The 13,662-nt window shown below is 34.3% G+C and overlaps 1 protein-coding gene across 2 annotated transcripts in view; it reads left to right on the top strand.

Annotated features, from left to right (window-relative positions):
• LCLAT1 (lysocardiolipin acyltransferase 1) overlaps nucleotides 1-13,662 on the top strand; it is a 141,322-nt gene that overhangs the window by 81,843 nt on the left and 45,817 nt on the right. For both annotated transcript variants that reach the window (XM_027850523.1, XM_027850524.1), the window contains exon 5: nucleotides 1,232-1,348. In XM_027850523.1, the coding sequence (XP_027706324.1) occupies nucleotides 1,232-1,348 (117 nt within the window). The remainder of the gene's footprint in view (nucleotides 1-1,231; nucleotides 1,349-13,662) is intronic.

The following is a 13,662-nucleotide window of genomic DNA, read 5'->3' as shown; positions in this document are numbered from 1 at the left end:
AAGTCCAGTGTACTAACAGGCTCTTAAGTCCATTGTATAGATAGGTAATATGGATAACTGACTCCATTGGAAGTTGTTTCTGTTTTGGATTTGCTCTTTTAATCCTAACCTTTTTGACTCATTTTTCAATTCTGAAATGGTATAATGCCTTCACAGTGACTATCTTAAAAGAATATTTATTTTTGTCCTGCAAAATCTAAATTACTTTAATTTCCTTGGAAGTGGGTCTCAATATTCTTAAACTTAATAAAACATGTATCATGCTTAAAGTATAGGAAAATTATCAATGGCATTTGTGTTTTGTTTTCCTGGTTCTGTATATGCTGTAGTGTAGGGTAGAGGAACTGAAAACTATACTGTCAAAGAGGTACTCAACCTATACTTAATGAGTTCTCAGATCAGCGTTTGAAGCCAACTAATTGTGTGCTTTCCCCCAATTATCCTCTGAATAAGGAGTCTGAGTTCTTTCGAGAACGTTATAGTTTAAAGAACAAGAAAAGAGGAACTCTTTTTTTCCATTAATGAGAACATACTCATTATGTTCTTGCCTGTAGTGTAGTTCTTAGTAGTATTTAGTCAGACCTACATTTGGCAATCCATGAATAGCGTGTCTGTTCAGCCAAAGGAAAGCTTTAGTTACAATGCTAACATTTTTTGCTTTGAAAAAGTTGATATATAGATATTTACTCTGCGTGACAGAGACTGTAAATTAGTAAAAAATGTTAATGATATATTTCAAAAGGTATTGTCTCTGCTTAAGCAAATATTAAAGTTTCACATTAAATTAAGCATCAATTTGACATCCACTAGGTGGGTTCTTTTTAGTATTGTTTACACATGATTAGTGGTTGCTTCTGAACATATTTTATAAATATTTTCATATCCATTATGTGTAATATATTGTGTTTTTATGAACCCTTTAAACATTTCAAGAAAAATTTAAATTTTCAGTAAAATATATCAAAAGCTTACTAATTTATCAGAGAATAAACGGATTCTAGTTAGTAACTGATTAATTATTAACTGATAAAAGAACCAACTTAGCTATCAGTATTAGGGATATGACTGCAAATATTTGGAATACTTTTTAGAATTAAAAAAATTAGGCGCATGTTTTAGAATTATGGTATAATTTACTGCCAGTATATTGCAAAGCAGGTTGTACCTCCTCCCTTCCTCTATCTTTTCTTTCAGTGTTACATGCTTACTAATTATCTGTAATTTTGTCTAGAAAACAGCAAAGCTAAAAGCAATGAGTTTGCTGAAAAGAATGGACTTGAGAAATATGAGTATGTCTTACATCCAAGAACCACAGGCTTTACTTTTGTAGTGGAATGCCTAAAAGAAGGTAAACATCTTTTTCAAAATATATTTGGTCGTTTTTGAAATGTATACCACTCACTCTAGGAATGAAGGTGTCTGCATTGTGCAAGCTGAACTACTCAGGAGGTTCTAATATCTTTCACTATGTGTGCTTGAGAAATATAAAGGATGGTCTTATCTGCCCATTTTCTTTAAGTGCTATCAGAGTGGGATATTGTGTAGTATTTGATCAAGACCTTGAGATGTGGGTAGATTTTGAAGAGTATGAGGAAAGAATGGAAGGCATTTCAACCAAGGGAATACGAACAGTCATATAGTGGTGAGAAAATTCAAGGTGTGTTTGAGAGACAGTAATTAGATCAGTTTAGCTGGAGTGGAAGGTTCTCATAAGAAAGTATCAGTTATTAAAACTAGAAAGATTAGATTATGAAGGGCTTTGAATGCCCAGGTGAGAAAGTTCCATAGCATGGCTTATGGGCACCCATGCTATCTACTCAGGATGCTGTTGGGTATCCGGGAGTAGTGAAAATGGAGTTCTAGAAGGTGAGAAAGGTATATGGAAAAGAAAAAGCCATTCTGATACCTATAGGTATTAGCTTTATTCTGTTCTCTGCCTGGTACTTTCATGCTGCTGGTTAGCCCCTATCAGTGTCCTTTTCCAGTGCTCCATGCTTCAGAATTACTCATCTTTCTATATCCCCATCATAGCATGGAGTTTCAGAATTGGCATCTCAGAGATGGACTTCAGAAGCTGTCTGTTCCAATCCATACCTGAATAAGAATTCCCATTACCATGTACTTAAGAAGTCCTCATAAAGCTTTTCCTTGAAGAAGTCTAGTGAGTGGGAACCAATTACTTCCCAAAGAATCCCTTTCCGTTTAGGAATCACTGTAATTGTTAGGAAGCTCTTCCTGACATCATGCTGACATTTGCCTCTGTGCAGCTTCTGCCCTTTGCCCATTCTTTTCTCTGGGGCCAAACAGACCAAGTCTAAATCCTATTCCACATGGTATTCCTTAAGATCTTAGAAGCAGCTAGGTAATTGGATAGTGGGCAGAATGCTGGAGTTAGAGTTGGGAAAAACTGATTTCCAACCCTACCTCAGACACTAGATATATGTGACCCTGAGCAAATATTTTAATCTCTCTCGACTTCAGTTTCTTCATCTACAAAATAGAGATAATAGTAGTATTTACCTCATAGAGTTGTTGTAAGCATCAAATAATATATGTAAATCACTTTGCAAAAGTTAAAACACTATAGAAATGTTAACTTATTATTATTATCGAAAATATCGTTGATGTCCCCTCCTAAATCTTCTCTTCTCAAGCTTAAACAACCCTAGTTTTTTCAACTGATTCTCAGGATATGATAGGGACTTGTAACTTGTCATCATATTGGTTGCCTTATTCTGGATGCTTTCCTAGATCAATGTCTTTCCTGAACAGTTATACTCAGCACTGAATGAAATATTACAAATTTGATCTGACCAGGACATTAAACAGTAGAATTCTCAATTCTTTTGATGTCTAGAAGTTATATCTCTTTTATACAGCCCAAAATTGCAATAGCTTTTTTTGTCTACTACATCACAGTGATCACTAACATTGATCATTTAGCCCACTAAAACTCTCAGATTTTTTTCCAAACAAAATGCTTTCTAATAATTCCTCTCCTGTCTTCTAATTGTGAAGTTGATTTTTTCTAACCCAAGTATAAAGCTTTACATTTATCCTCATTGAATTTCAGTTTATTAGATGTAGCCCAATGTTCTAACTTGTTGAGATCTTTTTAGATTCTGATTTTCTGTTCCAAAGTGTTAGCCATTCCTCCCACCATTCTGTCATCTTCAAATTTGGTAAGCTTGCTAGCTGTGCCTTTATCCAAGTAATTGATAAAAAAAGTTAAATAGCATAAGAACATGCTTATAGATCCCTTGGATACTTCACCAGAGACCTCTTTTCAATTTGACATAGAACTAACATTATTATTGATAAAAATAACAATAATAGTAACAAACATTGTGGAGCAACAGTAAAGGCTGACAATGGTACATGTCACTGGGTTTGTTGAATGTAATTGAAAGTGATTTGTATCTAGGAAGAACCCATTAAATGACCAAGATCCTGAAAAGGCCCTGCTTGGGTAACGTCAACATTAATTCAACACTGTTATGTTGATAAAGAAGTGTCAAACAAAAGACCAAGTCATGTGGGTAAAAAATGTTTGTAGGAACAGAAGTTTGTTATTGTGACATTAAGACCTAGATCATTTTCCCCAGAATTTACAGAAAGGTTTAAAGAAGGACGTTAATAAGCTAGAGTGTCCAGAGGAGGGCAACCAGAATGGTGAAGGGCAATTTAATAAAGATTCTGACATGTGAGGGTCAGTTGAAGGATCCACTAAAGACTCAGAAGAGGGGCATAATATCTGTCTTCAAGTATTTCAAGGGCTGTCATATGGAGGAGATGCTTGTACTGTACCTGGATGAGGGGTTATTGTGAGGATCAAATGAGAGTATTATTATTGTTGTTGTTATTGTTATTATTATTATATCCTCTCTTTTCCCTTGATTTCCATGAAAATATTCTCTCCTGGTTTTCATTTGTTCCTGGAAGTCAGAACCAGGAGTGAGTCTGTCAGCAAACATATATTAAGTGCTTACTGTTTGTTAGGTTCTGTATATACAAAGCAATGGTTAGAAGTTGCAAAGAGTTAAATTTAGAATTGATGTCAGGAAAAACTTTCTAACTTTTTAGAGTAACCCAAAAAGTGGAATGGGCTGCCTCGAGCAGTGATGGGTATCCCCTTTTTGTAGGTCTTTAAGCAAAAGCTTCATGAACACTTATCAGGTATGTTATAGGGATTCCTTTCATGTATTGGCCAGACTAGAAGGCCACAAAAGTCCCTTCCAACTTTCACATTCTGTGATCTGTAATTCTGGTTTATAAGTTGAAGTTACTCAAACCATATTCATAAATGAAATGAATTCTGCTTTTGCCAAAAGCTTGGTCAGGATACAAATGATTTATAATGTGGAGTGAATGAGGGATGATATTTGTCAGTTGGCTGGAGAAATACAAAGTCATCCCTTGTAGATGAAATATAATCCTCAAGTAACTGGGCTAGTTGGCATTAGCAGGCTGGCATCAAAGGAAAGTGCTTATGGATGACTTCTGTATTTGGCTCCCTCTTTTTGAACTGTACTAAGAAAAGCAGTGTGTTGACTGCCCCTCAGAAAGTTGCTGAAGATTATATAACAGGAAAAAAAAGGTAGCAAATCATTCCCAAACAGGCATCTTTGCTGACAGCAGTGTTGTAAATAGTGTCCACTTATTCAAATTATTGCATAGTGCATGGCGCCCCCCCCCCCCCGAATAATCCAATCTGTTTCTTGCCTATAATAACTAGTGTTTAGCAGTAACTAAGAATTCCCGGCAAAAACTAGTGCTTTCCGTGACACATATTACATTTATCTTAGTCAGTGAATCATAATACATTATTTACTATTCCTAGTAGGTAGTATTGGGTGGGGGGGGAGTAGAAATCTCACCAAAAATCTAACACTCTTGTATCCTGAGTACCTTGATTTGGTATTTATGGCTAGAAACTGTAAATAAAATAGAATCTGTTCTCTTTCTCTGAACATTTTATACCTTATGAGTAGAGCATGTATTGCTCTTTTTGCTGTCTTTGCTTCTCTTTCTCCTTCTCTCTCTCATATTTTATTCCATTACATTTTATCTCCTACATACAAAAAGAGGTAGAATGGGGCAGCAGCTTGGGAGCTGGTTTGAAATACAGGAAAATAATAGGATCAAGTCCTGTCTCTGATATATACTGGCTGTGTGACCCTGGATGAGTCATTTAATCTTCAGCACTGTAGACAACTCTTTAAGATTTTAACTTGCAGAAGAGATGCCGAGCTGCATTGGTGGAAGGAGCTTCCTTAGCCTGGAGTTCTCTATATGAACAAATCATAAGTCTATCCCCTAGCACGGTACACATCCTACATAGAAGAGTGGACTCCAAAGAGGATTCACCCAAACAGTAACTTCATTCATTATAATCAAACCCAACCACAGCATTGTCAAACCCCACCATAATATTTGATTGAATGCCTATTTTGAAACATAAAAGGATTAATTATATGTACAATTACATGTATAATTATATGGGAAATTGTGCCTATAGAACTAACTTGCCCTTTTAATATCACTTGATTTAATATCATGTTTTCATAGTGCCAAATTGATGACATTAAGTATTAATTATTTCATTATATAGCAAAATGTTAGAGTTTGATGCTGTTTCTTTTTTAGGAAGAGGTAGTTAGGTGACTTGATGAATAGAGCATTGGGCCTGGATCTGAGTTCCAGTGTGGCCTCAGATACTTATTAGCTGTGTGACCCTGGGGAAGTCACTTAACCTCTGTTTGCCTTAATCCACTGGGGAAGGAAATGGCAAACCGTCCAGAAGGTCACTGAGAGTCAGTCACAACTGTCATAACAGTCATAACAACAACAACAACAAAAGGAGATAGAGCTGCGGTGTCATCAATGTAGGGAATTCCCAACATGTAAACTTGCTGTACATCAGTCAACAATTGCAACTTATAATCTGAATCGCTGAAGACACTGAAGTGAAGTGATTTTCCTGTTGCCACACAACTGGTATGTATTTAGGTATGTGTTTACCGAGCCCTTTTATTCAACTAGCTAATTCAACAGATATTTATTAATTGCCTATAATGTGCAAGGTGTTGTACTAGGTGCTACCAGGAGTACAAAGACAAAAAAATGGGGCAAAAAAAAAGCTGTTGTTGTAAAGGAGCTTCTATTCCACTTTACTTTAGAGTTTTCGGAAGTACCCAAGGTAATTCAAATTGATGAATAAATGAATAGAGATGAGAGAGGTTGTTACTGTACATTATTTAGAATTGTTCTATGTGAATACATTCTACTATATAGTCAATTTCAGTTAATGTCGCTAATAACAGTTATTAGTTTTAGAATTGTAAATTGTAAATCCTTTGAGGTGGTATGTAAATAGATGGATGACATGTTTGCCACTGCTGATTTCTTTGGTACATATATTTATTCATTTATACAAATGTGATTAGTATTTACCTGCTTTTTATCCAGAGTACAAATACTGCAAACACTACTAAATCATATGGAAACCACTTTTGAATTTGAGGTGGGAGTATATTAGAATTTTAGAAATAGGAAGACTGATCTACCAAAGGCATTAAAAATCAGATATAGATATGAGGATGCCCTTCTCCCTACCCCCCTTCTCTATTCTCACCATTGAAAAATACAACTTTCTCTTTAAAAAATCATTTTGAAGCTGCTTAGAAGGCAATTATAGCTAAGTAAAAATTATAGAACTATGTTCTGTTCTAATGTAATTGAATTAGAATCTTGCTATTTTCAAATTCATGATTTTATGGAGCACTTCATATGAAAAAGATAGGTATTAAATTTATTATCAGCACAATTCTATTTTTACTTGATGTGCCAGAGACTCTTAGATCTCAGCATGGTTTTAATGAGGCCAAACACCACAGTTTGATTCTTGTGTGGACCACTTAGCTTCAGAAAGAGAAAAATTTGTAGGCTACACACTGGATCTCAAATACCAGTCTAGTCAATGCTTTCCTATCATTATAGAAGGTTCTGGATAGCATAGAATGTAAAGACTTTAGAGTATGAGGTCCACTGGGGGCCAGGCGGAAAATAACTAAAAATGTATTGCTGAATAACTTCATTTTTGTATACAGAAGACATCTTTCTCTCTCTAAATATACACATATGTTTAGTGTGTTTTATTCATTTATAACTATTGAGCTACATAATTATGTTGTACTTTATTAATATTTTATATTTCTCTTAAGTGTAGCTCACTGGTGGAATTTTTGATGTAGCTGGCTGGCATTTATAAAATGTACGTTTATTTTAGAAAATTCAGATTTATGGAAGAAGCTGTATTTGTAAGGAGAAGTTGTGTATTTGCAGTTGAGTGGTGCATAGCTTTTATCTGGTACTATAAATAATAATGTTACATACATGAAAATTTTCTCTGCTTAAAAGATCAACAAAGAGATCATCATCAGTTAATTAGACTGCCCAAAATCACCACGTTTAACTTTCACGGTGACCAAAAATCATTTTGTAAAGCTTTATGCCTACCTTTTTATAATAATGGTTTGAGGAAGAACCTTATAGAGCTTATGGTTTCTCATCTGTATTCGGAAATGTATGTAACATTCATTATACTTTGGCTTCCTGTTCATATGAAAACCAAAATTTCAACATAAGATGTTGACCTTAACTTAAACCCTCTCTGTGTTTTTCATTTGTTGAGTACTTAAATTTAGAAATTCATCTCAACAGGAACTTTGCCTTTTGAATTTATACAATGTATAATTTCATTTTGAATGCTGTATTGGAGTACTTTATTGAGTTTGATCTTAAGTACCTTTTTTCTCTACTGATAGTTCCATTTATTTATCTTCTTACTTTATATGAATTGTTTCTTTTCTTTTATGCCTTTAAAATATTACTGCTATAATTTTATCCACTCACAAATTGTTCAACTGTAATTGCCTTGTTAGCAAACCCCTTCTTTTCTCCATTAAAAACACACACACACAAACAATAAATGCATGTTCTAAGTGCTACAAATGATGTGATAAGTAAAACTGACCAGTATAAAAAACATATTAAACTGTTGTGTTTGTTTCTTTTTTTTCCCTTAAATATTGACAGAAAATAAAAGCCTTAAGAGACAATATAACTTAAATGAAGAAAACATTGAATTAATGATAACATTGAAAACTTTCTGGATGATACCCTTAAAAGGAGAACTTCATTTTCTTATTTTCTCTACATTATATTACTTATCTACTTGAAAGGCCTGTAATTTTGTTAGGGTGGATACTTCTTTGGCCAATGGAGACCATATCCTCTCCTTCATTTGACTTAGGAATTGGCGTTCACAAATTGCTGTGGCAAAAAGGCTAATTACCTAGCAGCCAACCTGCTGATAAACTTCTTGGAATTTAGCTAGGACATCTATCTATATCTATCTATCTATAGTCCATCTATCATTTGGTTAGTACTTAAAGACTTTAAAAATTGGTAGAAGGACAGGATCTTCCAGAGGTTGTGTTCTGCTGACACACCTGCACCCAGTATCACTTCTACCCCATTGAGTTTTTTCTGTATTGTATATTATTGGCTTAGTTACTAACAAAGGCATGGTCCATCTGTGACCTCATTGCCAAAAGTCCCCAAACTAATTTTCTTCAAGGAGTCAGTGTTGGAACGTAAAGCTAATTTAGTCAATACTGGTGTAATTATATATGTGTGTATGTATGCATGTGTGTGTGTATTATGTAGAAATATATATATCATTTAGAATGTGAATATATGTGAATACACAAAACACATTCAAAGTATATTTCTAGTTTTGTAAGAGATTGTGTGTAGATATCCCTCATACATTTGGGGAGAGGGATTGGAGGGAGAGAGAGAATTTGGAATCAAATTTTTAAAAAACTGAGTGCTAAAAATAATAAAATTTATTAAAAAACAAAATTCCATTTAAAAAATTTGTTTTAAGGAAAAAGTGAGTTTGCCTTTATCTTCTAAATTCATCCTTCTATTTTCTAGAGAAAATGATTGACAGGGAAATAACCAACCAACAACAGAATAATCTGGAGGTAATAATATCTTAGACCCTTTTTCCCTTGGAATTATTGCTATTTGCTGGCGGAGCTTAAATTTTTTAATAAGAACCTCATATTTATATTCTTTCTTCCTTTGTGGTATTTTATCTCAGCTTAAACATTGATACTCATTTGGTATAATCTTATTGCAATGACTAGTAGGTACCTGTGTCCTATTTGTATTTGTTTCTGGGTTCTTTGTGTTTTCTGAGACACTTTCCTCACATTCTTAAGAAGAAAGAATTACATCAGATGAATTTCTGATACTGGGGAATTAAGATGTTTTGTAGTGGTTTTCAGATAGTAGTAAAATTTAGAGGAGAGAAATATCAGGGTCATTGAGCTAGAAAAGTCATGATGGCCCTCACATCAAAGGCAAAAATTCAACCAAGCTGGAAGAATATGTAGAGTTGGATAATTAGGGAATGAATTCTTGAAAGAGAATTCGGAAAATTGAGAGGGAAGGGAGTAAATAAGGGGCATTAAAGTAAATCATTCTGATTGGAGCAGAGATTTCTTATATTGAAGAGCAGTAAAAGATGAAGTTGGGAAAATAAAATTTTAATTTAATAATCTTAAGTTTATTAATATTCTAGTGAGTATAAAGTAGATTATTTCTTAGTTGGCATTCTGAAACAATTAACTTTCTTAAACAATTTATTATTTTTAAGAGTTCTGATAGAATCTGAAAACACCTGGTTTTATTTTCAGTAAAATGGTTTAACAATAGTGTTTTATTTTGAATTTTTGAATTAACATCAGTGAATTTAAAGGAAAATTTTTACATGTGCTTTGATCCAGAAGGAATGTTCTTACATATTGCTTGCTAATCTATAATAGAGCAAAATCATGCTAATTTACAGTGTTAGACGTTTGCAAGGGAATAATTATAGAAATTTTAATCTAGTTTGTGTAAATGATTTTAAGAATTTTTTTTTTCATTTATTCACCTTTTGGTTTTTGGTGACGAATGGTCACAGTTTTATATTTACAAAGTTGGTTTGAGTTCAATCAGTATTGTCATGGCAGTAGCTACATCGTATAGTGGGGAAAGCCCTGGACTGTGTCAAAACAGGCTTTTGTTTGAAGGTTAACCTTGACACTAGATGTATCTCTTAACCTCCCTGAGTCTATTTCCTTATCTGTAAGATGGGGATAATAACACCTATCCTACATACCTAATAGAATTATTGTAAGAACCCAATGAAACAATGTATATAAAGCACTTTGAAAACCTTAAAGTGCTATATAAATGTCAGTTATTATTTGTAACATCTGGGAGAATCACAGGTGTTAAGTAAACATAGGTTATAGGTTGTCCAGATTCCTACTGACTGTTTCTAGAACTCTTGGGGCAAATGGAATATCCTGCCTAACAACTTAAAGCAATCCCAATGTGAATCAATCCAGTTTTAACCTTGCTTAAAAGCCTTCAGAATACCATCCAGGTTTCTTAATTTGGCATTTGAAGGCCTTCACCACACTAAGCCCAACTCATCTTTCCAACCTTATCTCCTACTCTTCCCCCAAAATATACTCTCTGTTCTAATCAAAGTGGTTAGAACCTTTATTTTTGCCATTTCCTGTACTTGCATTGTCTGCCACCAATCAAAATCCCAACCACCTTTTAAAACCTAGCTCAAATTCAATTTCTTCCATGAATCAGCCTTTGTTAATCACTGATTGGAAAAATCTCTCTTAATAGTTTATACTATTTGCATGGTGCATTTAATGACTTATTTCTATGCATTTTCTATAACTCATTAAACTGGAAATTCCTGGAAGGTAGGGGCTTTGCCTTGAACATCTTCTAATCTCCACACAGTGAATCAAATGCTCTATAAATGTTTATTGAATGAAGAAACAAAAGAACAAGATCTCCTTTGCCCAAAGTGTCTGGTAGAAAGCATGGATCTGAAATGAAAGGCAGAGATAACTAGAATTCATTCCCATATTTATTACTAATAATCACCATTACAAAGTTTGAAGCATATTATTTTATGCATGTGACTAATTTCCTTTTCATAGTAGCAGTAAAGCACACTAGAGAATGCTCATTAATTTGTAGATGTTTCTGTTGTCATTTTTTTCATGTTTCTATTTCCAGTGTTCTTGCATGCAGTAGGCATTTAAATATTTGTTGACTGGTGAATTTAAAAGTTTAAGTTGATAGATTTTTAGATCCTTCCTATTAGTATTATCTAAAGTATTCAGAAAAGTATTATCTAAAATTTAGAAAGACCCAGACATGAATTCCGTATTGTATTTTGTTTTACTGATAAGAATTCTTCCTTGCCTTTTCTAGCAATTAAAATGCTAACACAACAATGTACTATAAAACTACAGATTAGATTTTACCTTCCCCTTCCCACTCCCCTTTTTGGTTTGGCTTTTTTTTTTCTTCATTCAGGAACATATGCTCTGCCAAAGAAACTGTGTGCTGAATACATGCAACATGTTGCCTTTAGATGCTTTGGCTTAGGAAAGGAGAACTCAGTAAGAGAACATCAAAGACAAAAATTTAGGCTCCAGCAATTATGAAAAATGGAAATGTTAGAAGTAGTAAAGGATGATAGAGTATGTCTGAAGCTCCTAAAAACTCTGTCCAGCTGAGAACCCTCTTGGCCAGTTGCCCAGCGTCCATAACTTATGTGGGTTAAATCAAATAGATAGCTTGTTCCCTTTGCATTTTTACAAGAATCTAATCTATAGCTACAGGCCCTGGCGTGCTTACTCCTCTCAGGATTGTCAACTGGCTCTCCTTTCAGAAGTCTGGGGGGTACAGAGATCTAGTGGGGCAGAGGCTCTTTCTCACAACAAACTAGAAGTTTGGTCAACAGTATGTATTCAGAGGATACAGAGTTGACAAGTACCTTGGACATCATCTAGTCTAATAACCTCATTTTACTGCCAAGAAAACTGAGACTCAGAGGAATTAAGTGGAAGATCATGCATCTAGTAAGTGGCAGGCTAGCCACTTGCTAAGTATAAGTCTACAAGTCAGTCAATCAACAGACATTTAAATGCTTACTATGTGCCAGACGCTGTGCTAAGCACTAGGAATACAGATATAAACAGAAAGACAATCCTTGCTATCAAAGACCTTACATTTTATTGGAGGACAACACTTAAAAGTAAGAGGTGGAGAGTGGTACCCACTCAAGGGAAGGGTAGAGGAAATCTACATTCAGAAATGCCATCTAATGTGGAATGGGGACACAGTTGGCCTGGGTGTCCTTAAAATGGAAGTCTTGGGAGTCTTAGCTAATCAGAGAGAGAGTCTGCAGGGGCAGAGGGTACTTCCAGTGTGTAAAGTACAGGGGGTAGAGTTAGCTTCTGAGGTTAAGAGGTTTCTATGGCGTGGTAGAAAAAGTCTAGAGAGTCAGTTGTACAGCTGAGAGAAATGAAGATGTGGTTGGACTTAAGAATATGGACTTAGCATTTTCCATAAAATGTGGGTTCAATGGTACCATTCCGTATTTTTCTCCTCCATCCAAACAAACTCATCCAGATTGTATCACTTCAAATCTAGTAATTGGTAGTAAGAAAATCTGAAATATCATTTTAAAAAGAATTCCAACTTTTCACTTGCAGCTGAAAGATGAATCTGTTGATTTCCAAAGTGGAGAAAGGAATAAATAGAAGCATCAGTTAGAAGGAATAAAGTATATGTAAAGCCCTCAAAAGTTACAAAAAGCCTATTTAGTTTTAGGCTTTGGAGGTCTTTTTGATATGCTTGTTCTGGGATTAGTGAGGCATGGCTTTCAAAGAAAGACTACAAACTGCATGGAAACTTGTCATTAAATAAGATCATCTTATATTTCACTGTTTGAAACTCAGTAAGAGTTCCAGGAACTAATTATCTGTCAGTGGGTGATGACGTGGAAATATATTAAATATACATAGAAGGCTAGTCATGAATACTTGATGCATGCCCGAATCCAGGTCATTTTATTTTTTATGGAAGTAAAACAAACTTCAAGGTGTGACAGCAATACCCTATGAAAGCATGGCACTAAATTCCAAATTATTATTAAACTTCACAAGGAAGTGCATAGCCAAAATTAATTAATCGATCCTTATTTTGCATTTGCTAATGAAATACATGACATGTAAATGGTAAGATTTCTATTCTGGACTTTTATAATTCATATTTTAATAAATTAATCTCTGTATTTTCTCCATCTTTATAGCCTCACTTTAAAAGCATGTATAAACTAGTTATATATTTTTTTGTTTAGGATTGAAATTCAGAAGTATTTGTTGAGGGCCTACTATATACTTACTACCATTTTGAGCATTGTGGTAGATGCAAAAGAGATATAACCCATGGCTCCTTGTATCCCGGAGTTTATAATTTCATTTGAGAGAAGAAACCAGCACACATGAAATAATCATACAAAATAAAGTGCCAATTGTATGTGAATTCAACAGGAATTCAGGAACTATAAAGTCATACTACAAAAATAGTTTACCTTTTTATCATATTTTTACAATTTAAAAATCCTTTTCTTGTAATAGACCTGTGAGGTAGGTAGTAATAATCACAAATATTAATGTGCTTTCCACACAAACATTCTCTTTGGTAGGCAGTAGAAGTTTA

Source organism: Vombatus ursinus, unplaced genomic scaffold (assembly GCF_900497805.2).
Source record: "Vombatus ursinus unplaced genomic scaffold, bare-nosed wombat genome assembly UNPS02009062.1, whole genome shotgun sequence".
NCBI classification, from domain to species: domain Eukaryota; kingdom Metazoa; phylum Chordata; class Mammalia; order Diprotodontia; family Vombatidae; genus Vombatus; species Vombatus ursinus.
The sequence above is the reverse complement of the archived record's forward strand: the minus strand, read 5'-3'. Positions and strand labels throughout refer to the sequence as shown.